General features: G+C 34.4%; 3 protein-coding genes across 5 annotated transcripts in view; 2 read left to right on the forward strand and 1 right to left on the reverse strand.

Moving 5' to 3' along the window:
• Positions 1-1,084: 1,084 nt before the first annotated feature.
• LOC100375947 (E3 ubiquitin-protein ligase RNFT2-like) lies at positions 1,085-10,024 on the reverse strand. Of its 2 annotated transcripts, XM_085491224.1 has the most exons (9): positions 9,950-10,024; positions 9,421-9,805; positions 7,761-7,837; positions 7,154-7,254; positions 6,402-6,555; positions 5,741-5,887; positions 4,824-4,889; positions 2,920-3,024; positions 1,085-2,711 (listed from the first exon to the last, which is right to left on the reverse strand). In XM_085491224.1, the coding sequence occupies exons 2-9, from the start codon at positions 9,734-9,736 to the stop codon at positions 2,580-2,582; spliced, it is 1,098 nt and encodes a 365-aa protein (XP_085347350.1). In that variant the 5' UTR covers positions 9,737-9,805; positions 9,950-10,024; the 3' UTR covers positions 1,085-2,579. The 2 variants fall into 2 exon arrangements, with proteins under 2 accessions (XP_085347350.1, XP_006811800.2); XM_006811737.3 differs by having other exon boundaries at positions 9,421-10,009.
• A 224-nt stretch (positions 10,025-10,248) lies between these two features.
• Positions 10,249-14,087, forward strand: LOC100376093 (SREBP regulating gene protein-like). The gene is made up of 5 exons (XM_078009685.1): positions 10,249-10,347; positions 10,453-10,609; positions 12,196-12,347; positions 12,828-12,941; positions 13,808-14,087. The coding sequence occupies exons 1-5, from the start codon at positions 10,255-10,257 to the stop codon at positions 13,892-13,894; spliced, it is 603 nt and encodes a 200-aa protein (XP_077865811.1). The 5' UTR covers positions 10,249-10,254; the 3' UTR covers positions 13,895-14,087.
• LOC100376246 (uncharacterized) overlaps positions 13,929-26,099 on the forward strand; it is a 32,830-nt gene continuing 20,659 nt past the window's right edge. The window contains exons 1-7 of one of the 2 annotated variants that reach the window (XM_006811739.3): positions 13,929-14,353; positions 15,246-15,401; positions 20,194-20,409; positions 22,383-22,521; positions 23,089-23,308; positions 23,975-24,098; positions 24,671-24,836. In XM_006811739.3, the coding sequence (XP_006811802.3) occupies positions 14,219-14,353; positions 15,246-15,401; positions 20,194-20,409; positions 22,383-22,521; positions 23,089-23,308; positions 23,975-24,098; positions 24,671-24,836 (1,156 nt within the window). In that variant the 5' untranslated portion in view covers positions 13,929-14,218. The remainder of the gene's footprint in view (positions 14,354-15,245; positions 15,402-20,193; positions 20,410-22,382; positions 22,522-23,088; positions 23,309-23,974; positions 24,099-24,670; positions 24,837-26,099) is intronic. The other variant, XM_085491225.1, reaches the window with a different exon arrangement.

Below are 26,099 nucleotides of genomic sequence, written 5' to 3' on the forward strand. Positions count from 1 at the left end.
TTTGTCACTATAATACATCTGTGTAAATTATTTCATCCACTTTACCACTCGGCTTTTATCTGTCACCTTTATTTTCTCTATTTTTGCATGCGTATGTAATAGGTATAGATTTTTCAGAAAGATAAATAAATGCAATAGTCTCATCTGGATGCGTTTTTTTGTGTGTTCCCATGGTGTTGTAACAAGTATACAAAAGACTCAATCAGATTTAGATAGAGGCGGTAGCTCCTAGTTATTTTTATTTAAGTACCGTAATCTTGCCGATTCAGATACACCACAACCATTCTTTATGAGAAATCTATACTTACCCTCAAAGTGAGAAGGTAGTCTCCTGTGCACGTGCGGAAATAAGTCCCAAGCAATGATAACGCATGCTAAAAACGCACAGGCTCATGCGTAGAAGCTTGTTTGTAAACAATGACACACTATGGCCATCTGACGCATGCGCAGGTGACAACTCCCCGGCTTTAAAGTGACAGGACAGACCGCAACAATGTTCATTTAACAGGTCCCAAAGTGACCAATTTTAGAATAATTGATTAGCTCAGTCAAAACATGTTTGAGGGCATTAGATTATCCTATAGACAATTTTCTTGTTTACCAATCTTGTGATTAGCGAGCTGGTATTGTCAGAAAACCCAGCATCATATGGTTCAGGAAAGTTCTTGGATCGTTTTTTCCTAACTTTTCAAAATATCTAACATGTTTAGCGGCCAAGCATGCGCTTCCAGAAAACTTGATCGCTAAGACAACATATTTACTCAAGTGCTGCAAGATTTGTGGACCTTAGGATCAGCACAACCTGTGTATGTACTACCAGGTAGGAATTGGCTAGATGGTCATCACGTGTAAACCTTATAGCACAATCGCTGCCCTCTCAGTTGGTCAAAGATTTTTTTATGAGATCAAATTAAAACAAGTTGTACGATATTCCAACTGGTCTGGTGCCTCCACTTCCAATGCATCACTGATGGCTGTTACAATAAGCCTGCAAATCCCCCCTCCCAATAAGCATAATTTGTTAACACTGAAAGTATTTACATATTAAAATTAGAAAATGTGGTCATACACAATGAATAAAAACTTTTTCTAATTTTTTTGCAATCTCCATCGCACATTTATTCAAATGAAAACGCAGTAAAATAACTAGATCCCACTTTCTTTCATTAAAAAATATGGAATACAGTTTTATTTACCATGATTTTTCAAATTATAGCATATTTATTAATTTTATAATACAGTTGTACAATTCTTAATTGAGAGATTGGCATGTTGTGAAATATCAATAATTGATGAGACCTCCCAATGAATGTACAAGACACAGCAAAAAAAAAAACATCTTTAAAGATGTCACAATTATAATTCCCAGATCCCTTCAAACAAGCAACCAAAAAATCAAATGCACAGATGTTGTATCTGTAAATGTGAAATCAGTTAAGCTATTTGCACACCAGAACAGTTACCATAATTTGGTCGCTCACATTTCCCAATACGAATAATTGAGAAAAGAATAGAACGAGTAACTTTAAAGTCATTTGAGACGTTTGTTCACAAAATAAGCATGTTTCAAGGAGGAATTTTCAATAAAAACTAAATATAACAGAATATGAATAGTAGAACATAAAGCATTATGATGCAGCATATTTTCCAAAATTTCATTTTCTGTTGTAAAATTGATGCACAATCCAAGTGAACAAGTTAGAAAATGCTGTAATAGAACCAATCTAACAAATAAATGGATAAAATCAGCATCTACGAGAACTGAATGTTTGTGTAACAGAGCAAGGCATGACAAGACAAATCATGCAACATTTTCCTTTGATCAAAACATTTCCGGCAGCAAATATTTATCAGTGCATTATTGAAATGCAAAAATATGATAAAACACTAAAAGTTGTGCATTCACATATAAAAACACTGCTGTCATCTGATTGGTCCATGTTTTTGAACAAAATTGTTAACAGGGGAAACAAAAATTAATATTGTAAGGATATATTACCGGTAATTACTGTTCAAGTAATAGTAACTTAATGATGTACTGGGTAAATAAAATGTTTTACACAGCTGTCATTATGAGACCAGTAATGTCAAGGATTGTTTGGCCTCCAACTAGCATGAACAAAGCTAGTGATTTTTTCTGGCACAAGTCAGTCCCCATATCCCTGTAGTATGAACATCGCTAGTGCTTTTTCTGGATGAAGACTGATTTAACCTTTTCATCACCAGACTTTCTCGCCTGAATTTATCTGCACTTATATTCTTCAATATTTCTTGAAATGAACCCTAATTTTGGCCAAAATACAAAATTTGAATCAGTTTTCATTCAAAAAATTTGGCTATTATTGCCCCAATCTCTGAAGGAAATTACATAGACTAAAAAAAAGACGATTTTGTGAATTTGTGATTAAAAGATGGAACTGGTGGTGGTTAATGGTTGTTATGACAAGTTGTATTCCATATTATGTATAAGCATGTGTGAAATACATTGTTTACAAGAAAATGAAATGTGTACTGCATGGTCACCATCTCTTTGTAACCCAAGCCAGACTCCATTCAGTGTGAACATAGCTACATGTATTTCAAAAAAACTGGAGGTATGCAGCGGTAGATCCATCTTTCCAGGAAGGATCATCAGCTATTTTCGCCCGACACATAGGGCAGGTTCGTTCCCGGTCAAACCAGATGGACACGCACTCTTCACAGAATATATGCTGCAATGAATGAAAATAATAACCGTATTTATCTAAATAATCACCCACTGTGAAAGGCTGCCCACGAGCAATGCTTTAACACATGGATCTTTTGATGTCGCAAAAACAAATAAATACAAGAAATTAACACAGTAACATAAATAAATGTTTTTCGTAGAATTTGAATTGGGATACAAAGTAACAATGACTAACTATCTCGATGACTTACTTTGCACGAGTGAAGCATGATAGGATCATCGTAGTCTTCTTGACAGATTGGACATGAACTACCAGCTGCTAACATCTCTTCTTTATTTGGAATATCACCGTATTGCTTGAGATAAAAGAAAACAGATATGCGAATAAGCAGTGACAACAAACTGTCATGCTGCATTTTCATGTTTCACTAGTTCATCAAGTTAAAATCAAATGTAAACTTTGAAACAAATAAAAAAATAAGTGTTCAGTTAAGGACGACGTCAAATGATCGATGTTGGTTTAGTTTGGGGGTGGGGGTTGGGGGTTTGACCTCAAAGTTTCCATCCTACAAAAACGATTTTATTTTTTGATGAAGTCTTTGTATTTGTGGTTCATTTTTTCTATTCAATCATGGACAAAAATAACAGAAATAACAGTTTCAGTGGGGGGTTTGGAAAAAACGAAAGGAATTAAGTTTTTTATGCTAAATTGAACTTTTGATGTTGTCCCTTAGATATTACACGTTTTTTAATCGTTGCCATGAATTAGCTTAATTGTACAGTGACTCGTACACAGACCATGAATGCAACATAAGTAATAGTAATTAGGAATAACTAACTCAAAGGAAAACCTAGTACTTAATTAAGCATAGCTCTACAATTCCTGGATCACACCAGTGCATGATGGGAAATTAATTTGAATGGCCCAACCATCATTTACTCTGTATACAAACGTTAGCAGGTGTGTTATCTTGTGTCCTAACATCTTATCTATACATGTGACTCACTTGAAAAAAGACATACTGTCAATAACACTTTGCATTACCCTGTGATTGACATTCATTTTGAAAACTTGCATGACTGTTTAAAAACATGCCTTCAGATTTGATACTTAAATCTTGTAAAACTAAATCAAAATTGTTTCCTATAAATAATAATGAATGCATAATTATAAACTATTATCCACATACTAAGAATATACTTTTTGCATCGATAATTAACATATTAATCAATCAAATGAAATTATAAAGTACCCCGGTACCAGAATCCTATATGATGTATTGTTTAGTGGTGCTGTATAATGAGTACGTTGTACAAGTGAACATGCGAGTTTGTAGATTTTTCCAATCAATGAGTCAATGGCAGATTTCTGGCATAGTTGGTGAGCCTTTCAATCAATACAAGTCTGATGTTTGGAGCATGCATTTGGCAAATGAATGGAGTCAAAGGATTGATTTTCAAGTGTAGGATTGTCAGATACATAACTACATTCGTGGGGGGTGCATGACACAATTGCCTGAAAAAAACAAATTGTCTCATTTGATAAATTAATATTCATGAAAAATTCGTCTTTTCAGTAAAACTGTTCTGAAATGCTTTCCAGTAGCCAACATGACAGTTCTAAATCGACCAATTCTATCGTTATGAGTTGCAAAAAATGGTGCAAAAGTTTTTTTTTTTTTTTGCAGAGGCTCGTTGATATTTCACTCTAGTACTATTGCTCAAATATATCTAGTACTATTGCACACAATATTTTCAATAACTTTTACCAGTGACAAGTTACCTAATTAATATGCATTTCAAGTGTGTGTGCACACTTTTAATAATCTTGAACGCAATAAAATCATGCGTAGAACTCACTACCGCAAGAAACTAGTAGCACAAAACTACTTGTCAGTTGAATTGTTTCCCAATAGCCACAATTTTGTTATTAGTTTAGTTATTCAACCACCTGGCAAGAAATAAAATAATATGAATCAATCTTGACAAGAGACACTTAAATTTTGATGCAATCATGAATGATCCATTTTATTCAACAACACCACCTTCCTGCACTGTCAAGATTAATTTGCATATTATGCAAATGAGAAAATGGAGTCCAGGGTTACTGATTATCTAGACTACAACCATTGTGTAATAATATACTGCTACCCACCACATCTGAAAATAAGTTCTTCCATGCTTTTCTCACATCCAGCGTTCTGTCAAAAACTGTACGAGCCTAGTGAAAAAATAGCACATAATGTCAACATGAATGATTTAATCATTAATTGGAGAAACGAGATAACGCACACAATGTTGATATGTTGAATGATTTTTTACAAATCTCACCAGCATTATATTCCGGAATATGCTATTTTGTAAATGTTCAATGAAAGTGTTGCAGGTGTTCATAAAACACTGATTTTTGTCCACAGAACACTAGTCTTGTGTTCAGCGTTTTTGTTCACCAAGTGATCATTTAGTATTTGATGCTTTAGTGGGATTCACTGAATACATGTTGATATTTGGGTAGTGTTCATAAAAGCAACTGATGGAATTGATGTTCATCGACAAATTTGAGGTTCAGGCAGCGTTGTGTGAATACATGTACCTGTTGATGTTAATTCTTATCTGGTCAAATCAATGTGAAAGTACATGGGGCTGACAGAATAAAGGTTAAAGTAGTGTCCATCAAACACTCGTTGGTGTTTAGTTGTGTTTATTGAAATTTAATAATTTGATGTTCAGGCAGTGTTCAAATAAATACCTGTTCACGTTTGTGTAAAGATTTCTTGGTGTTTAGCTATATTTCATTGAATAATTTGGTGTTCAGGAAGTGTTTATTGAGTACATGTTGATGCTGTTCATCAAACACTAATTGATGTTTAGCTGTTGGTGTTCAACAAATATAATGTTCAGACAGTGTTCATTGAACACCTTTTGATGTTCATGACATGAATCTTTGTACACTATACCTTCAACTGTAATACACATAAATCATTAATAAAAATTAATTAATATTTTTAATAATGAATATATTAATTAATATATTTAAGTTCTGGTAAATGATTGTTTAAAGGGTTACCATACCTTTGCTATCAGGTAAATAAATACTAGACAATATGTCAGTATCCAATGAGAATATGTGTCATCGCTTAAATAAGAACACCAAACAGGAACAGGGGGCAATAACCTGTAAAACTGGGAACACTGTTCAATAAACAGGTAATATTTTCCCTGCAAAAAAAAAAATAAAAAACATACACTGTAGTTGTATTCATCATTATTGAATGTGAGACAGTGCAGTTTTCTATATATTACTTGACGTATGTTCGTACATTACATGTGACCTCGAAATTGCTACTTTCAGATTTTTAGTACATGCATTTCGGTACAGACTAAACCTCGAACAGGACTGATTTTGTAGCAATCTTGAGTCAAAAATGGAATCCCAAAAAATAAAGTTGGTTTATCTTGTTGACTGCTGGGAAGAAATCTTCAAGTAAAAAAAAAAAATTTCGAGGTACCGATAACTTTTTAATGTCAATACCAAGGATTTAGCATAACTACGGTAATTAATCATAATTTGTGATGATGTCACCATGTTGTTTCTGGATTGGTCAATTTAGATTCTACCAGTCATTTTGATTTATAAAAATTTATATTCATAAAGCGTTTATAACAGATACAGCTTTCTCTTCACAGTATTTAGTATTGTGTTATTGTATTTTAATAAAGTTATGATACTTACTCTGACCTTGTAGCCCAACCATGATTTGGGTAAAAGTGTTACTAAGCATTTTGCTGCTATAGTAATAAACTTGATAATGAAATCAGTAATTCCCACAATCCAAAATAGATTCCATATATCAATCTGGTCAAAGTTTGGCTTCATCAATATCAAACTGAAAGATATTAGAGTTGCTATTTCAGTATTAAAAAAAATAGGAAATTACGTCCAATAAAAATACTGTGAAATAAATTTTTTCGCTGAAAAAGATTTTTGGGTGTTTTGTATGAACACATTATTTTCACTGATTATTGATGAATTAAATGTAAGACATAGAAGAAAAAGTATATTCGCTGGATTTTATTTTCACTGAAGCATCCCTTCAGCGGAAATAGCGAAAATAAATTCCAAGCGGAAATAAAGTATTCTACAGTACATGATTTAGCTGGAAAAATTATGATCTTCAAAAGAAAATGTAATAATAGTGATGATGGCATACAACAGAAAAATAAAGTATCAGGATTTCATGCATTCTGATTATCAAAAAAGTGAGATTTCATGGAGTACATGGACGAGATATATCATAGAGTGGGACTTGCATTTGAAATATTGTCTCGGTAGTACATCCAGAACGAAGGTTTAATACTTGAAATACTGGCCATGTTACATATACTGGTAGTTTTTTATTTTAAATAATATATTTCGAGATTCACAATGCAAAGGGTTATTGTCACATCACAAAACCTCGTAAAACAATCAAATATGGTTCTTACCAGTTTTGGAGTTGATGTTCAGTGAAAACGTAATATATAAATAACATATTTAGTGGCATGAATGTCATGGTTACCAACAAAGTGAAAAAGTTTCTTTTTTCCTACAGAAGAAAAGAATTATGTTACAGCTGAATGCATCTGGTAAGTGTTGTCATCATGAAGTTTGAATTATTAAAAATTAACTTTCAGGTAACAGGTACATTTTTGTGATGGGCCACACTAGCCAATGAAAAATTATATAACAGGCACTAATTTTCAAGGCATTTGTTTTTAACTTTCATTTGAATAAAAAGTTTATATTTTATATAAGACATTCATGGCTTCCTGAAATGTTTTGTACTCCCGTAAAATCTGTATTAGAAGCCTCGTCCCTGATAAAAGTTACACTCATTCTTCTTGAATAATTGAGAACCAAAAATTTCTCATATGTGTAGATGCTCTAATAGAAGCCACATGTTGCATTGTACAATTTCAATAGAAGCCGTGGTTTCTAATACAGATTTTACAGTACTTATTCACGTCCATCATGTATTTATTCATTCACTCACCTTGCTCAAATTAAATTAGCTTTCCATGAGGATGTATATATATATAAAAACAACATTACCTTTAGAGCAACCTGCCTCTTCAAGCTTCCATTGAAATGAAGGAAAGTTCCAAACATGCCAATTAAAACAATCAAACCTGAAAATAAACAGAAATTAAAAGTTGAATTGAGAATTTATGAAACAAATATAACCATGAAAAAGTGTCATAAAATTCTATGGAGTTATGTACATGTATATGAGACATTGCTATACAGCAGTCTCTGCAGATATTACATAAACTCAGAAAATATACTTTTTGCCTACGATACCGTATTTGCCCTATTAGAAGCTCATATGCAGTAGAAGCACATGTATTGTACAGGGGTCGAAATTAAGGACACCTGTCCCAGACAGGCAAATTTCAAATTGTCTGTCTTAATGGACAGGCGAATAAAGATATCAAGTTTTACTAAATGACCAAATTGGGTAGTACAATGTTGCTAATATCCAGAAAAGTGCTTTTAGAATTTTTAAGACTTGAAATGATCAGCCAATAATTAAAATTGTATTTTAAATAATTATATGTCTTATTTTATCTTGCTAGGAACAGGTACATCATCAATTAGGACAGACACTATTCGCAAACCTGTCCAATGAACAGGCAAATTTAATTTTTAATTTCAACTCTGTTGTATACTGGATCAAAGAATTATGACTTATTTTGCCCAAAGACAAAATATATAATCACATGCACTACTAATAGGATAAATATACATTTCTCTGATTTTGAATTTTCAAAATAAAAACTTGAATGAAGCTAGACTGATCTATAAATACATGTATAGTATGGTACCAAACAGTTTGCAAATTTAAATGTAATATGTAAAGGCACCAAATGTACACAGGCCAAATAAAGCTAGTAAACTGTAGCACCAGTTAGGTATACATTTCCATATTAATACTGCATTTGCTCTACTAAAACATCTGTCTTTGCTCTACTGTATCACTAACAAAATGAAAAGTCTCTGGTTGTGGATGCAAGTGTAGTGATTTATGATATTTTGTTTCCAGTCTTTTTGCAATGTTGTTGTTCCATTTATTTGGACTTGAAAATAGCATTAATCTACTGGTACTTCAAAAACACGGCTGCTCGTATCATCACCTGTACTAGAAAGTACCGGGTAATTCCAGTTCTACAAAAATTTGTTCCAAACTACCTCTGTGATCTTCATTTATACTGTGAAATACTTTATTTTCGCTTGGAATTAATTTTAGCTATTTTTGCTGAAGGAGTGATTCAGTGAAAATAAAATCCAGCGAATATACCTTTTTCCTATATTTCACATTCAACTCGTCAGAAATCAGTGAAAACAAAATTCCATACAAACACCCAAAAACACTTTTCAGCGAAAATTAATTCCAGCTAAAATAAAGTATTTCACAGTATACACCGGGTTGCACGCTTCGTTCTTCCAATAAGAACCTTCTTTTCATCATAAAATATAAATTAAAAACATATGATGGGCATGCTGCTCAAGTAACCGATGTCAACTTATTCAGAAAAAGACTGAAAACATATTTATCAACAAAGCCTACAGCATAGAATAACTCCCCAGAACCTTTGAACAGAACTAAGTTTTGGATCCAGGCGCTTTATAAATGTTTATGATTGATTGATCGATAAGAGCAAAGTGAGTCACGGTTTTCACCAGTTGTAAAGAAACATAAGAAAACACTCACCTAGCCTATGGTCGACTAATGTTTTTAATAAAACAACAATTACAAACGGGATAATCTTTTCCACCCAGGTACCGGCAATTCGTAAATCTGCCAGACTGGCTGTTGCATTGCCAATACCACCATTCTGAGTCCCGCCTCCGGTGTTTTCATTTTCATCTTGCGCAGTATTTCCGGGTATATCGATAATGACGTCACCACCAGTTGCGCCATGTTGATGTCCATGGTTTAATGCGTGTAGCGTGGAATCTACAGTGGGCATCACCCCTCTCACGTACCCGCTAAAGTTTCTACTTGCTGTGGATTGTTCTGTAGCCATTTTTCATCAGATACAATTAAACCACGGCTATAACAACATCTCCTAGTGCAAGATCATGACAGCACCTGCCTTAAAAAATAAAACAACTCGTTCAGGCTTTCACGCCAAGCAAGAATTAAATAATATCGCGCCTGTTAAACAATCAAACAACACCAATGGATTGTTACAAGAGTCCGTCGGCTTATCGTTACACTAATCCAGCGGCTAACATACGTATGTAATCTTTGATACATCTGGAAACCATGAATACATACGACCCGGTAGCCATTTTGATTTATACGACAACGATAGCTTACCAGTTTTACCAGACCGTGGGTTCGACAAAAACACAACTATAGTGCTTGCCCCAGAATTGTCGGTATTTATTATATATTGTAATTATTGAAACATTATATTATAGCGCAAATATTTTATTTCAGATGAGAAGTGTAGTTTATACGCTATAATGTTTTGTAGAATCGGGAACTGTTAATAAAACACTAAACGTTTAATTCTTTTCATCTTTTTTTGTTGATGTGATGTTTCCAACGCGGGTGCTTCGAAAACGTTGGGTTTTGACTGTTATTTTTCTACTTTCGTTTATTTATTTTATAAGCAGTACATTTTACCAGGTAATTTAAACACGTCTGTACTAATTGTTGTTGCTTTATTTTCAAAATGTGGTATTGTGGGCCCATAAATCTAAGTCGTGTGCTGGTTATTTTGTTCTGACACAGGCAGCTGATCCTTTCATTTTGGACGACGATAGCGTGATCAAATCAAACGAGAGACGAATATTTCGCTGGAAATTACAGTATGATCCACGCAATTCATCGCTTCTAAGTACGTGTCGTAATTCTGTCCAGGGGAAGGTACTTATTGCGGACGAGAAGGGTAAGTAGAATTTAGTAGTTGTTTGTTTATTTTCAGGTATTCCGATTCGTATCGTAGTGTATAGCTGTGTCCATTTCACACCGTATCGAAACCAAATAAATGAAACTTGTCAAGCAGATCGTCACCTCTCTTCTATCACTGGAATTTAGCCAACCGAGCCAGGTTCAACTCAAACAGTATAGATTGTAGAAAACTCAGATTAAAAAAACAAAAACACTTATTTTATACAATTACTTGTTGTATTCTATGTATACTAGTGATTGTTACAATTGTGGGTACTAGATAACATACTTAGTAAGGGGTGGTGGTGGCTTCATTCACATTTGTATGCAGAAACTAGCAAAAACTTGCAAACTTGAGTAAAGTAGTCAACACTGTTGTGTTACTTAGCTTGTGTTTAGAGGTGATCACAGAAAGCCCAATTTATTAAATAATTTTCAGGGTACCGGTATATCAATAATGACGTCACCACCAGTTGCGCCATGTTGATGTTCATGATATTGAGTTAGATTTTTATAAATATAATTCTGATCTGAAGCTATCACTGATGACATCTTATGTACATTCATAGACTTGGAGCACCTCAGTATTACATGGACAATGGAGAGATTTTCTCCCTACTTTAGAATACCAAAGGAATATTTGCACATAACAGTATTGTTTTGTCTTACAGGAAGTTGTGCACAGAGATAGGAGATAAATCACAGTCCCTCTTAGAATCCTATTATAACTGTTTACACACTATTTCACTTTCTGTGCTAAAATTATACAGCTTGTCATTTTGTCATGTTCTTATTTAAAGCAAAGTACAGGTACATGTACCTAATTCAGTGAATATAAAATCCAGCGAAGATGCCTTTTTTTCTTCATTTTACATTCAACTCATCAAAAATCAGTGAAAATAAACTCCATACAAAACACCCAAAAAGTCTTTTCAGCGAAAATTTATTCCCGCTAAAAAAATTATTTTAATTTTATATTATGTAGAATATATGTGTGATCTTACAGTTTGTGAGACATTATTACCTGATGTACAAATACTCAAAATTAGGAAAACGAATTTTATAAAAAAAATAAATGAATGTTTGTACATGAAAAAGTAAGTGCTTGTGGTGGATAAATAAACAAGTCGCACCTTTTAGACACTATGCATGCATATTATTCACACTACACAAAACAAGTACCAGTTGGTACACAGCAATCAACCATTGAGAGTGAACTTCATAATCCTAAAAATTGGAATCCATCTTGAATTAGCTCACCATATTAAACCTACATGAATCCATTCTATCCAAAACATTGATTTAAGGATTACACTTTTAATAATTGATCAAGAAATGGGACTACATTTTGATCACCATGCTTGTCTTTTGTACAACTTGCGCACTTCAAAGTAGCAGTACTTGGCATTTTATATAAGATCACACCTCAAACAATTTCTATTTCAAGACCATTATATAGTTGTGACTGTGTCAAACATTCTTGCTGATGATATTTTAGATTGAGTGTGATAAGGATAAATCTAATCAAACTTTGCTAATTCTGGCTAGAGGATGACCCTTGTATTTTTCCTATTTTCTATTTAGGGTATTTGTGTGAACGATCTGATGTATTAGGGAATGGTTGCTGTGATATCACTGCTGAGAAAACAGTCCTGCATTGTTGTGATAAATGTCTAGATAACGGTTGCTGTAGTATTTATGAACATTGTGTATCGTGTTGTTTACAACCTCAAAAAGTGAGTACATCATGTGTTTGTATGTTTAATTTGGATTAAATGACATTTTGCCAAAGACCAATTCGTGAAATGACTATCAATAATCTTCTTTAATGACTTTCGTTCTCCTGAAATCGTTGCAATTCAACTCATCAAAAATCTTGTTTGAATGTACATGAAATTCCCAATATATAGTTTCTTTAAAAGGTTTCATTAAATAGCCACATATTTTTCGGGATGATGTTTTACTTTCCTCTATCAAATGCATGTGTGATTTTTTTTTAAATATATTTTGTTTTTGTAATTTTATTTCATAATTTTCTCTATATTGATTCTTTCTTGTCCAAATTTACTCCCAGACTTTTAAATGGCCCATTAACAGACTATTAACAATTTCAGTTACATTTGTAATGGTTCCAAAACTATCCTGTAAAACAACAAATACTGCTCCTATCTATATCTGACCTAACACATTGTTTTTTACCTGATTACGGTTTTCAGCAACAACTATTGCAGGGAGTTTTAGGCAGAGCAAGTAAAGCCTTTCAGATATTGTTTTCGTCAGTCACTGATCACTTTGAACTTTGTCTAGCAAAGTGTCGTACGTCATCTGAAGTAAGTAGACATTTATTACAACTGCATCAAATACTTTTCTGCTGAAAATGTGCATATTGTATTTTCTATATTTCTGTAATTTGTCAACACTTACAAATGATAACGACAAATTCACAATTAATAATAATAATTTTATTTAACTAGAGTTACATAGTAAGTTTTCACTTATAGTTATTTTGGGGATGGCTGTTCGCTGAATTATACTGCATTTATTTTATTAGTAGCACAATTGTTTATATGAATTATTTTCATGGTAAAAATAAGTTTTATTTTAATGATTTAGTATTCAATTTTTTGGCTTACAGTATTTTGAATTATTGGAGCTAATATTTATTATACAGTTTTTATAGCTTTTATGAATTTATAAGAGAACAGTTACTGTTTTTCTTATGGTCTGATTGAATGAGAATGGAGTGCTCACAATTTGCATCATTGGAGTGTCTGTAAGTGGTATGTTCGATTATGCAAATTTTGAATATATCACTGACAGTGCCTGGTAGTAAGCTAGTTCTAAAAGCGAAAATGATATTTTAGCCGACCTTTCTTTCTAGCATTTAAAAAAAATAATGTACAATAATATGATTATTAACTGAATACCTCAGATGTTTTGACATATATGCTCTGTGATTATTTGCTTTGTGTTTTCATTGATCAGGTTGAAGAGGTCAAGGGTCAAACATGAGTACAATAACAATTATTGTAGCGCTCAATGCCATAGATTACATAGCTAGGTACATTTTAGCATGTAGTTGGTGGTGCAAATGCAATTGATCATCCAATATATTTCAGTGTTGTAATTTTCAAGATTGGTCGCAGTATACATGTACCATTACAAACAGTGTTGCTATGTTTTTATTTCTGCACAGAGTGTACAACATGAGAACACCTACCGAGATCCTGAAGCCAAGTACTGTTACGGAGATAACCCACCGGATTTACAACCAGCAAATTAATTAATCATTTATTTAACTGATATAGAATAAATTATTTAGCCACCTCAAAACAAAAGTACAATTTCTGAAAAGAATTGGAAATTAATCTCCACTGGACGTTTTTTGATATGATGTACAGCTTCATTTGTGGTGATTAATTTTTTAAAAAGTTGTAAATATTTGTTTCTAAAGAATAATATATTATTGAGACAGAGTCACAGAGATCTCACTTGTAAATAGGACAATTCTGAGGCTGTGATTGATCTAGAGAGAGGCATTCTGAAATTTTAACAACACGTTTTAAGTGTTGTATTTTGCATATAACTAAAATAATTCTGCTGGATAATGGCTAGTTTTCAGTCACACTACAAGGTACCACCATCTAGGAATGATGACATCAGTCACTATAGACCATTTGGTCCGCAGTGGATGGATACGGCAGTGCAGGAAACATTGCTGCCAGATTCACCGTGGCATCAGGTAAGAGTTTTCATAATCAAGCTTAAAAGATGTTGGTCGTTGCGCCAGATTTGTGTTGATAAACGTAAAGGTTTTCCCATAACCCACTGCGCTTTACTAACAATATGGCGACAAGTACGCATGCGAGTTTTGATCTGAACAAACGGAACACAGTGCTCTTGGCGGTCAGAGAAAATGCAGCAGTTTCCCTATATAAACTTTGATATTCTCTCTTTTTTGTACACTCTGCTCCATGCAACACTCTAACTTTCTGCAGATGTGTGTGTATTGCATTGTGATAAAACTTGTTTATTTCCCATATCTGATGCATATGTAGTGCATCAACCACCTCCCTCTAACTATTGACATTTATATTACTGACTCTAAACAAAATATATTGCTGATGGGGTGGTCATTATTCAGAAGTCGCTCATACATTATCTTTGGGACTACCAAAAAATTGGTTACCGTACTATAGGACAGAAATGTCCACCATATTGGATTTTGTGAAGGATTATAGGTTGACAAATGAACCATAGTGGGTGCTTTGAAGCAGGGTATCTCATATATTTTCCATAAACCCCAGTGCTAACACCAACTGTGAACCCACTGGAAAATAATGAAAACATAACTTAGAATGAATGAAAATTGAATACACATACTTATCTTCAAGGATTTTACAGATAGACAGCTTGGAGCCAAAAACTGTAAAAATCTGCACCCTCTGTGATTTAATTTTCAACCAATAATCCTTTGCAAAATCTAATACTTTGGAATCACATTTCTGTCCCGTAGACAGGTGGTCATAATATAGAAGTGGTCACTAATGCAATATGGGCTATGGCACTTAGTTTCTCTTGATGGCATGCTAACTAAATTGTAACACTGTATATTTGTGTGTATGCTATCACAGGTACAAGATAAAATTAATGTAGCATTGGCAAAGAGAGTGGAAGCCGAAATATATAAAGAAAATAGTGGTGAAAAACGAGAAGCTCTTTTCCGAGTTCTTGGACACCAGTATGTGAAGAAATACCTCAGTCAGTACCCATATGACCCTGCTCTTCTGGTATGTATGTTATATTAACTATCTGAGTTTCGTCATCATTCACAAAATAAAATTTGCTAAATTTTTCAGTATTTCTCCACAATTTCAATCAAGACCAGTAGCTACAAGAAAATTACAGCCATTTAGTCCAAAATGATCAAAATAATTATTCAAAAATGCTCAAAAATAGGCAAAATGTTTCACTAAAGTTTCGGCTGGAAAAATGTTGGCACTCAAAGGGTAAATGTAATGTCTCAGTTAATACTGTGAAATACTTTATTTTCGCTTGGAATTATTTTTAGCTATTTTCGCTGAAGGAGTGATCCAGCAAATATACTTTTTTCCTATAATTCACATTCAACTTGTCAGAAATCAGTGAAAAAAAAATTCCATACAAAACACCTAAAAACACGTTTCAGTGAAAATTAATAACTGAATTTGATTGCAATTGGATGTTGGTAGAGTCACATTTAATCTATGGCTGCATATCTTAACACAAAGTAAATGTACCTCTCGTAATTTTTCAATACAAATAGTGTTTAAGGATCACCAACCAATCAGATGTTTAGTTACTAACTGTTCTCTTATTACCAAACGCTTCAGCGTGGTATTAAGAGTTTGTTTTCAGGGGTGGGTAATACCAAGGTGGAAAATGGATGCACATATGGGTGTAATTCCTGGAATTGCAATAGAGAGGGTTCAGGTCGAAATACAATATATAGTGTTTCCATGTTTCGTCTGATATTTCTGTGGTATTCTGCTGCTGTAAATAATGCAAAATTTGTTCCGAAATTCAGTGTGTTGTGTACACTCCAGAGTTATTCGTTTTTTGCTCAAAACACCCCTATTTTTTAATGGCAGAGTCGAATAGTTTCACTCCCACTGGGAAATCTGCATTGTTGCTTGAATGAGAGCTAATTAAACACATTTTCCAGACCAGCGAAAGTGTATGCAACAGCCAATTTTAACAGCCTGTCACATGATTTTACTCTGAATGTCAACATAAAAAGTAACTAGTCCATTTTACGCAGGAGTAATTGGGAGTAGAATATGTGAGGGATAGTATCAACAGAGATGTGTATAGTGAAAAGTAACATCTATCCTTCTTTTCCATCGCTGAACATTTCTGTTTTAGTATACTGGTTTGAAAATGTTGAATTTGCATGATTTTTTTTCTTAACTGAAACTCCCCTATTGATTGAATGCCGGGTTTGAAGAAGAACGGCACACCACGTGATTCGTTTGAATACAATGGTGAAGGGTTGACACACATTTCTGTTGAAGTTAAAAGTTTCTCCACAGAATTTTGCATTGGCAAACATGCCATGCTACTGCGGTATTCCACTGGTGGGATGACTTTTGTCGCTGAGCTGCACGCTACAACTTCGCTTGTGATGTAACTTGTTAGCCGTGGATTGAATGAATCTTGATTACTGGTTAAAATGTTGCTCATTTGGCGTTGGTAATCTTTATTTGGAATAGGGTAACGTCGCAACGTCGCCAGCAGAAACCTCCTGGTACTTTGATCTTGATGGTTGCGCCTCCATGGCAATCGCTAATTTTACTTCGGGGGGGGGGGGGGGGGTCTTCCGAGAGCCCTTCAGGGTTTATAAAACTCAACATACACCAAGTTCTCTCAATCGTAGTATTCCATGTGATGTACACTTGATATGCCAAACATGTTGCTGAGCGATTTGAACTGGATAAAAATAGCAGACGAAAATTTGTATACAAAATAAAAGTAGTCCGGTTGCCAATGAAAACAAGCCGATAGGCTGGTTGGCGATGCTAGGACATGAACGTGAAGCTAACGCCGGTTTATAACTAAAACCGGGCACCGTATACGAAGTTCGCAAAAAACATTCAGTCTTTAGAAGTCACTTAATTTTATTGCTAGAACGTATTCTGCCGTTAAATGTATTATTTCCAATCGTTTTGCGATAGTATTTTCTAGATTGGAGGCAGCATTTACATTTCATTCAAAGTTCAAAGTTGCGTTGAGATTATGTTGACTGTAACAATGTCGGCGCCGGTGTGCAACGTAGCCAAAAAAAAAAGGCATAATCATTTAAACACTGCTATTACAAGACTGGTATTACCGGTACTGCTCAAAATGACTAAGTGTTCAGAACGTCATAAAAAAGACGCCGCCGACGGTGCGCGTCGCACAATCTTTTTGCTAGCTGTCAAACAACTTGTCAAGTCAAAACATCTACGTGCCAAAGTGAAAAGGTTGACGCACGAAAAATAAAAGTCAACCCGCCAACCGTCTCCACTCTAAACCACGCCCACAGAATAAATAAGTTTATCTGCGTTGCTTCTCACGATATCCGACCAGAAATATGGCTAATACCGTTACTGCCATCGGTAAAATATTGAAGAGACGGTCAAAAACATCAGAGGTTGAAAATATGATTGTTAACAAAATTATATTGTGTGGCGGTAATCTGAACACTGTTCATTTTTCTTCTTTTCGTGAATTAGCAGAAAAGTTTCGTTTCACCGACAAGGAGATCCGCAAAATATGGAAGTGTATTATTATGCAGAGCAAGCAAAGGCAACAGACGATATTACTATAACAATTTGAGCAGTAAAGTTGGCGCGAAAGTATTCAAAAAAACAGTTTCTGGCTGTTGCCATGGTAGCTGTGGGCCAGGATTAGTGACGGTACGACCTGCCTGTCATGTATGAACAAAATTAGCCAAGAGAGGAGTTAAAAGCTGTTGCTGGTGAAAAGTTACCCCAATGTTGGGGTCCATTTTCTCGGTAATGAAAATAGACATACAAAAACAGTAAATTGTTGCCCACATTCAAGCTGAGTGGAATGAGCTACGTCTGTGCTTTTCAATCATGGAAATGTAGGGTGTGATACATTTGGCGTGAAGGTATTAAAATAATCAGTTTTTGGCTGTTGCCATGGAAACGGTGGTCAGAATTTGTTTTAGGATTTTACAAAAAGTAACTTTGTGCCCACACTCAAGCTGAGTAAAATGAGCTATGTCTGAGATGTTGTATCCTAAATTTGTTGGAGGAGATACATTTAGCGCGAAGCTATCAAAAAATCAGTTTTTTGGCTGTTGCTATGGCAACGGTGGGCAAATTTTTTCTCCAGATTTTTTTCTGATGAAGGTGTGAAGTTTGAGCAAAAGCGACCAAGCCAAGACACCCAAAAGTAATTGCAAGAGCAATCCCAGTGGAGCGGAACGCCAATACCATGTTCATTTGCATATTGACCGTGAAAATACCAAAAACCTTATTGCATGGGTGATATGCAAATTAGTTTTAGTCAAAATAAGTGACTGCCTAGAAGTACCATTACTTTTGTTCAAAATTTATTTCAGTTGGCAAGTATATTCATGTACCCAATGGTAAAATATCGCACTTCTAAATATAGTTTTTTTTGCTGTTTCGAAAAACGCTACTTTTGAAAGGACTAATTTGTTTGCATATGTGGTGTGGAAATACCGATTTTGATTTCAGGTAAGAATCAAAATAAACTGCAGTACATATGTAATAATGTGAAATACTTCATTTTCACTGTAAACATTTTTCCATAAAATAAATTCCAGTGAAAATGCCATTTCCCTCATATTGAGACACAGCACAGTGAAAATTGGATTCACATGTAATGCTTGAAAACGAAAATAAATTAAGTGAAATTCTATGTGACTTCATGAGAGTTGGAAATGAACAAATTATATGAAATCCAACCCTACCACTCCATACACAATGTAAACTGCACCCCCAAAACATCCTTTCACCAGTGTATTCTATTTGACTTCAGGAGAAATTGAAATAAACAAATTATATGACAACGAACTTAATTATAATTTCAGCTTCTAGTTCAGCACTGGTTAAATAAACTACCTCGTCTTTATGCCAACTTGAAGTTATTCATTGCCTACATCAGTGACTTCAAAGTCTATGTTTCAATTCGAGGAATTTCACTTGCTATTAATTGCATTGGAGTGCCAGTCTTTTAATTTTTATTGTAATGTCAATTTCTTGCGATTACATGCAGCTGTAACCACAGACCGTCTAGGTGCTGTAATTAAATCCTTGTATAAGCACCGGTTAGGCAGTCTTGAACTATGCATGTGAAGCCAGCTGAGAGGTAAATCCAATCCAATAGATTTCTTATTGTTTGGTAACTATTTGCTGCAAATGCAACAAAAATCAATATAAAAATATTACCCACTCAGCATTCTACAGGTTACTTGTACTGTATGAATTTAAAACAGCATCATTGTCGGCACATGTGAGTTGGGGGACTTGCAACACAATGTTTACAGATATCAGTTTGTAGACATGTGCTAAAAGCCAGTTGTGCATTTACATGTAAGCTAGCATCTTTAACCAGTTGTCAAACTTATGTCATGTGATCTAATGTTAGTTTTTTTTTGGGGATGGGATTGTTCAATATATGTTATAATTATAACTATGTTTATGTTTATTGTATTTAAATGAGCTATGTATATCACATAGTTGGTAAAGTCCAATCAAGACGTACAGTGGTTAGTGTGTTTGCCTCACACCATGGTAGTTATGGGTTTTATCCACGAAGCCAACTGTTTACTAAGCAGTACAGACTGCCATACCTTCCAAAGTATTAGATTTGTGAGATTGGTTTTCACTTGCAATAGGTACCAAAAACAAAGAAGCCAGATGTTTGACCAGATAGCTGAAGAACAAAATCAGTACAGTAGGATGTGCATATGTGCAGTTCTAACAACATGATCAGTTGCATGTAATTCTATTTTACTTTCACATAAAGTAACAAGGTTCTATCAGTTTTGCTATGTTTGTTCTGTAGAGTCCACCTAATATTCCACTGCAGCAGAGACAGGTGTATGAACAGGAGATGGAATATTGGCTTGACAGGCAGGTAGAGGAAGTGGTCAAAGAAGAGAAATGTCAATACAATGAAGAAGCCTGTCAAGAAATGAAAGATTTCATACAGCACACCTTTGATGTGTTCAATACAGGACTCGATAGACATTTATTGCTAAAGGAAAAACAAGAGCAGCTGGTACGGTACATTTTGTGAATTCCAATAATCATTGTGCATGTGTTTGCTCTATGCTCAAAAGAACTGAAAAATATAAACACAAAAATTGTTTTGTTTTTTTAGGCCTAATGACTATATAAACTGAACTTTAAAGTGCCCGTAAAATGGCTGCTATTTTCACGCCTAAAATTATCCATTGATACATAAATATTATTAATTTTTATGTTTCTAAGCATGAATTACTTTTTTTAAGTGAAAAAATGTGTTTTAAACTCAATCTACGGCAACTTTATTTTTGTGTATTTTAAAACGAGGCTCCTCATTAGCTTCTTATTTGCATACAGAAATTCCCCTTGTGACGTCAGAAGGGGAAGTCGCATGGCGGCTTGCATTGCCGATGCGTGTAAATAAGGCAAATTTCTTCTGCAGTTTTCTCGTCTTTGACTAAATTTTCACTTATGTACTTGTTCATCGAGGAGGAATGGACCATAATGAACACATAGAATCAATTTTTGTTGCATGGGGTTGAGTTAGATGCGAAATATGTCCGTTCTGGTGTAGCTGGTCACCGTGATCATCAGCGGCACACGTTTGTACACTGTCGTTGGACAAAATAGAATTTGACGTCTGAATTATCTCGTTATTTAGCAGGTTATTAGGCACGTCACTACACTGTTTTATTTCATCGATTGTCTGAGTAAAACTTTCAAAATTAAAATAAAAGAGAACATATTTTGACATTCTAAACATTAGACTATAGTGATCACTATAAAATAATAAAAAAAAAACGTCAAATCACAGTTACTAAATAAATGACAGCTGCGTGGAAATAAATTGAAATTTTGTTGAAATAGGTGAACGCGTCGGGTCACGATGAGGGCAAGTGCGTTAAAAGCGGCGTTTAATTGGATAACAAAAATAATCGAGATCGACACACATACAGATAAATTCAGAGTGGATTCGAGTTAGCGTGGTCCATGGCGTGATTGTCATATTAAAACTTTATTTGGTGGAAACACATTGACCAAGCCCTGATTCTTATTTCATAAATTATTACGCAGATCAAGCTGCAAGCATGGAGGTAAAAAAAGAACAGAGGTGTGAATTCGATATTCAACACCAATCACCAACTATTCAGAAACTTTTAGCCTTCGAAAATGAAAACAATTAGCAGTGTTTAAGAGCTGTGTAATTTCCTGTTTGTCCGACGCTTCGTTTTCGTGTCACTGTCAAAATTATTGCTACCTTTTACTTAACAGGGACTAAATGGTCTCTATAAAACGATAATCAGGATCACAAAAAAAGTCAACTCATTTGAAACACTTGCCAGACGTCTCTCTCTCTTCTAAAATCCGCCTCGGTGATCATGGTCCAGAATCTATTTCTTTCAAAAGTGTTGCGCCAGGTATACGTTGTACGCGTTTCTCTTTAAACCTAGTTTTTTTTTTTCATGGACGAGGACAGTTTTTCCAAAAAAAGGAATCTGAGGTTAAGTGGCTTTCGTACCCTGATGTCGCACCTTCGGATCGATTAGAAACGTGTGAATACTTACAATATGACTATACGTTTCACTGCAACTGCCCACACCACAACTGTTGTTGTCACAACATCTAAAAACTCCCTCTCAAAAACAAAGAAAATAGACAAAAAAAAATGACTGAAAAAATGTATATGGTTTAAAAGTATACTGAATGACCAGTGTTATTACGGCTCAGGGGTATGACGTCCTCTCACATGTTGGCATTTGGTGGCGCACTTTCGGCGAGAGTCGGAAATCCGGAAACAGTCGACCGTTTCAGGATAGGTGGGCGTGGCTACAACACGAGAAATATCCCAAATTTACTTGGATACGAGTAATCATTTTCAGCAAAAAAATCAATAACTGCCCATTTCAGTGGGACACAGATCTAAAATGGGAAACGTGAGGGTGGGCATTGCACAGGCACTTTAACAAAGCATGTTCCAATAATGTTTGTTTTTCTCTTTTTCTATAGCAATCTAGGGTAAATACTGCAGAGATGGAAGCCGGGTTGAATAATGTGTTACCAGGATTCATAAGACCTATCATAGATGATAAAAGTACAGCTACACCTGGTACTTTACCACTGTTAACAAGAGGATCCAAAAGAATGGGTAAGTATATTATAAACCGCAATTACTGTAATCAGAATATGATATATCAACTTTGATTATGTTTATCGAGATTTGTAGTTAATCTTCTTTAAGCTCTATTTTCATGAAATTTTCTTAGGTCATCGTGTTTCTCAGTAAAATGAGACAATATGAGAAATTGTAAACAATTTTAATTTTGTGAGTGACGTTTTCTCTGCAGTGTCATTGATTTTCTCAAATTTTTTTTTCACAAATACAGTAAAAGCTTCAAAAATTAAGTATTTTTTATTCAAATACACCTGATTTTAAGCTGATGTACAATGTAGCTAGGAGAAATTTCCCAGTGAGGGGGTGTCTGCATCACTGGACCCTTAGAAACAAAATGTGAAAAAAGTCTGCAACTGAGTTGGATGTTAGCAGCTTAATTTTTTTACACATGCCCAAGTGGTATATTATTGTGCTTTTTACAACTGTTTGGAAATTAAAATTTACTAGTGCATCAGGTTTTTAGTCACTTAACTAGTCAATTATCTTCCATAGCCTTTGCTACACATAAACATAAACGCATTTCAATTTCTCCTGTTTTAGATCGCCATGCTCTAAGTCACGGTGACAAACCACCCAACTCTTGGAGTCCTGTAAGTGAAAAACTAGGTGACTCAATAGTGGCAATATTGAGAAGAGATCCATATCGAATGAGTGATGTATGTAGAAAATTATCAGGCAAGCAAATACCTAGTAATCTGAGGCAGTATGTATGGACTGAACTACTATTTACAAGTGATAGAAGTCTGGTCAGTAAAGAGGGGTAAGTTGACTTGTTTAAATATGCTTGCTTTCACCTCATTGAATGATTGAGGATAAATTTCTTATTAAATTAAAACCATAGTATGTAAAAAAATAAAACCTAGTATAAATGCCAACCATAGAGTGTATCATGTCATTAATTATCCTAGTAAATACTAATAAAATTCTTATAATTTCTACAGAACTCATTCATTTAGTGGGAGAACTGTCAAAATGAATTTCTCATTCCTAATGCATTTATTATATACTGGATCATTCAAATATGATTTGTTTTTTGACCACTGATACATAATCAGGAGAATTTCTATATTTGTGGAATTTCTTGTAATTGTAATAAATGTAAAAGTATTTTTACATACGTTGACCTGGATCATGAATATTAGAAGAAGAGATATATTGAATATGTAAAGAACTTTTCTCACATCCTATTTTGTTCTACTGTACATGTATATTGTGTTATAATGGTGCCTGTAAAATGAAATGCATTTTCCAAGCTTTGACTGATTACTGTTGTTGTTAGCTTGAGGAACCTGAAATTGTTGATACAACTCATTCAGCTAATGTTTGGAGAATGCTCTCAGAGAAAACAGTTAGCCCTGCCTTTTAATTTCTCCATTTACAGTTCATCATATCTCCTAACATTTTGGTTTTGTTTATTTTTCGAAAGAAATATTGAGAAAATATTAAGGAATCGATTTGCTAAAAAAGTTTCAATGGGAAAGATTGATTTAAAGTTGAAGAAAGCTACATATACACCAATACATGGTCTAATATGGAATTCAGTTGTGGAGGTATGTAAACTCAATAATTTTAATTTGCTGTTTCTGCCAATAAGTAAAATATGCTAAATTAAATCTATGTGAACATTCATTGAACTCATTGCTTCCCTGCCAAGTTTATGAACTTTAATAAAACCAGGTGAAATAGCTCAAACCATTATAACAACGAAATAAAATGCCAGTGAAAATATATGATTTTTATGCCTTAGACTCGTATAGATACTCAAGATCTTGTTGAGACTGACGATGTCACATGACTTGTTTTTGCCCCTCTAAATATTGGTTTATTCGTTGCTATCATTGCATTCACTGTTTTAAATTCCATGGTTACATATGTACAGTTGATACAGTGTTGATAGAGATTGGAACATTAAGCAAAGTTGCTAAAAACAAGTCTCATGGCTTGATCACAACAAAATTTTATAAAATTTTATTTTGATTGCTATAAAATTCTTGTTTGTTCTTTTTTTTATTACTTACTGTATGTTTATTGTATTACTGTTTGTATACCTGATTTGTAGACTACATGTATGTACCTAGTGGTTGTGAACAGTAATACAATTTTTGTTATTTTTCCACTCAAGATGTATGACAGCATTCCAAGCATGCAGCCTTACCAAACAAGACTTTACATGAAGGAATGTGCCAATGCATTGAATGTACTATATACATACAATAGAAGTTATGAACCTTACCTTATTCAGTGGCTGTTCCCATTACAATTAGCATATCCAAGCAGACAGGAACAAGGTATGTTGATAGATTTCTTGTTGTACTTATTAGTAAATGTAGCAAATGTAAATGTGTTGCATATATATCATGGTTGCCAGATGGCACATGATGTAGTGCTGACAGTAATATCAGTGAATGACTTTCAGAGATGTTAATGTACCGTATTTATCCGGGTATAAGCCCAGGGTCTTGAACATGGAAAATTGCCAAAAAGAAGGGGTGGGCGTTTGCCAGGAGATCCCCGGCAAAAAAAACGAAAATTCGCGAAAATCGGCAACACGCAGTTCGATCGAACTGCGGCAGGGAATAGAACGGCAAATGAAAACATGCAACGGAAATAAATGAACAATATGCAACACTAGAAGTAGAACAAAAATAATGTATTGCTTATAATGTGACAAAAAAACAGAAATAATAAAAATCGACAGTGAGGAATCATTTAATTAGGATTTTCCCGCCGACAAACACGCGTGAACTCAAAATTAATTAAAATGTCAGGGGTTAAACTGCGTAAAATGATTTCCGGTCTCAACAAATTACAAATCAACCGTCATACAAGATCAATAATAATTTACAAATTTACACAGTAAAAATTATAAAAATTCATAGCTGTTTGAAATAACTTCTCAGATCTTTATTTGTACGTTCATTGCCATCTTCGTCAAACTCAAAACCCTCAAAGTCCAAGTCAGCGTCACTGTAGCCGTCGAACAAAATCCCTACAACTTATTCCTGAAGTTCGTCGATATCGTCCCACACAATTTGGACTTAGCACTTTTAATCCACGGATTTCGCAGTCTGTCAGCTTGGCACTTTTCATTCATGTCTAATCATAATAAAGAGACAAGAAAAATGGGGTCGCTCTGCTGCGATGGCACACGATGCTTTTGTTTACAGTCTAGCAATCGTCTTTGACCCTTTATGCATCTGCTTTACTGATTGGCTAATAATGACATCACTACTAGTATTTCATCATAAAGGTCAAATCATGACATTGCTTTTTTATCAGACTCAACGCTTATTAATCACGGTGAAAGTTATCATTCAGCAAGTTCCGGCGGTTGGAATGTCTCACTATATGGATATCGCGGTGGACTTGAAATAGGAAGTTTTTTTTTATCCAACGACAGAAGAATCTTTTCATGAGGGTGATGAAAAATGGTAAAAAAGTTGGCAGTCTTCGGCGTGACATTGCAAAATTTTTGACCCCAGTTACGGATTCGCAAGCTGCTACAAAATATTTTATAAAGCCAAAATAACGTGATTTCAACCACTCTCCCA

This window comes from Saccoglossus kowalevskii, chromosome 16 (assembly GCF_978046115.1).
Source record: "Saccoglossus kowalevskii chromosome 16, keSacKowa6.1, whole genome shotgun sequence".
Lineage (NCBI taxonomy): Eukaryota > Metazoa > Hemichordata > Enteropneusta > Harrimaniidae > Saccoglossus > Saccoglossus kowalevskii.

What these genes read in the sequence shown, in the direction of transcription:
- LOC100376093 (XM_078009685.1), top strand. Translation starts at nt 10,255, where the DNA reads ATGTTTCCAACGCGGGTGCTTCGAAAACGTTGGGTTTTGACTGTTATT. An exon ending in TAAGCAGTACATTTTACCAG is followed by an intron (nt 10,348 to 10,452) that starts GTAATTTAAACA and finishes GTTCTGACACAG; the next exon opens with GCAGCTGATCCTTTCATTTT. An exon ending in ACTTATTGCGGACGAGAAGG is followed by an intron (nt 10,610 to 12,195) that starts GTAAGTAGAATT and finishes TTTTCTATTTAG; the next exon opens with GGTATTTGTGTGAACGATCT.
- LOC100375947 (XM_085491224.1), bottom strand. Translation starts at nt 9,736, where the DNA reads ATGGCTACAGAACAATCCACAGCAAGTAGAAACTTTAGCGGGTACGTG. An exon ending in ATTAGTCGACCATAGGCTAG is followed by an intron (nt 7,838 to 9,420) that starts GTGAGTGTTTTC and finishes GTTTATTTTCAG; the next exon opens with GTTTGATTGTTTTAATTGGC. An exon ending in GAACATCAACTCCAAAACTG is followed by an intron (nt 6,556 to 7,153) that starts GTAAGAACCATA and finishes AATATCTTTCAG; the next exon opens with TTTGATATTGATGAAGCCAA.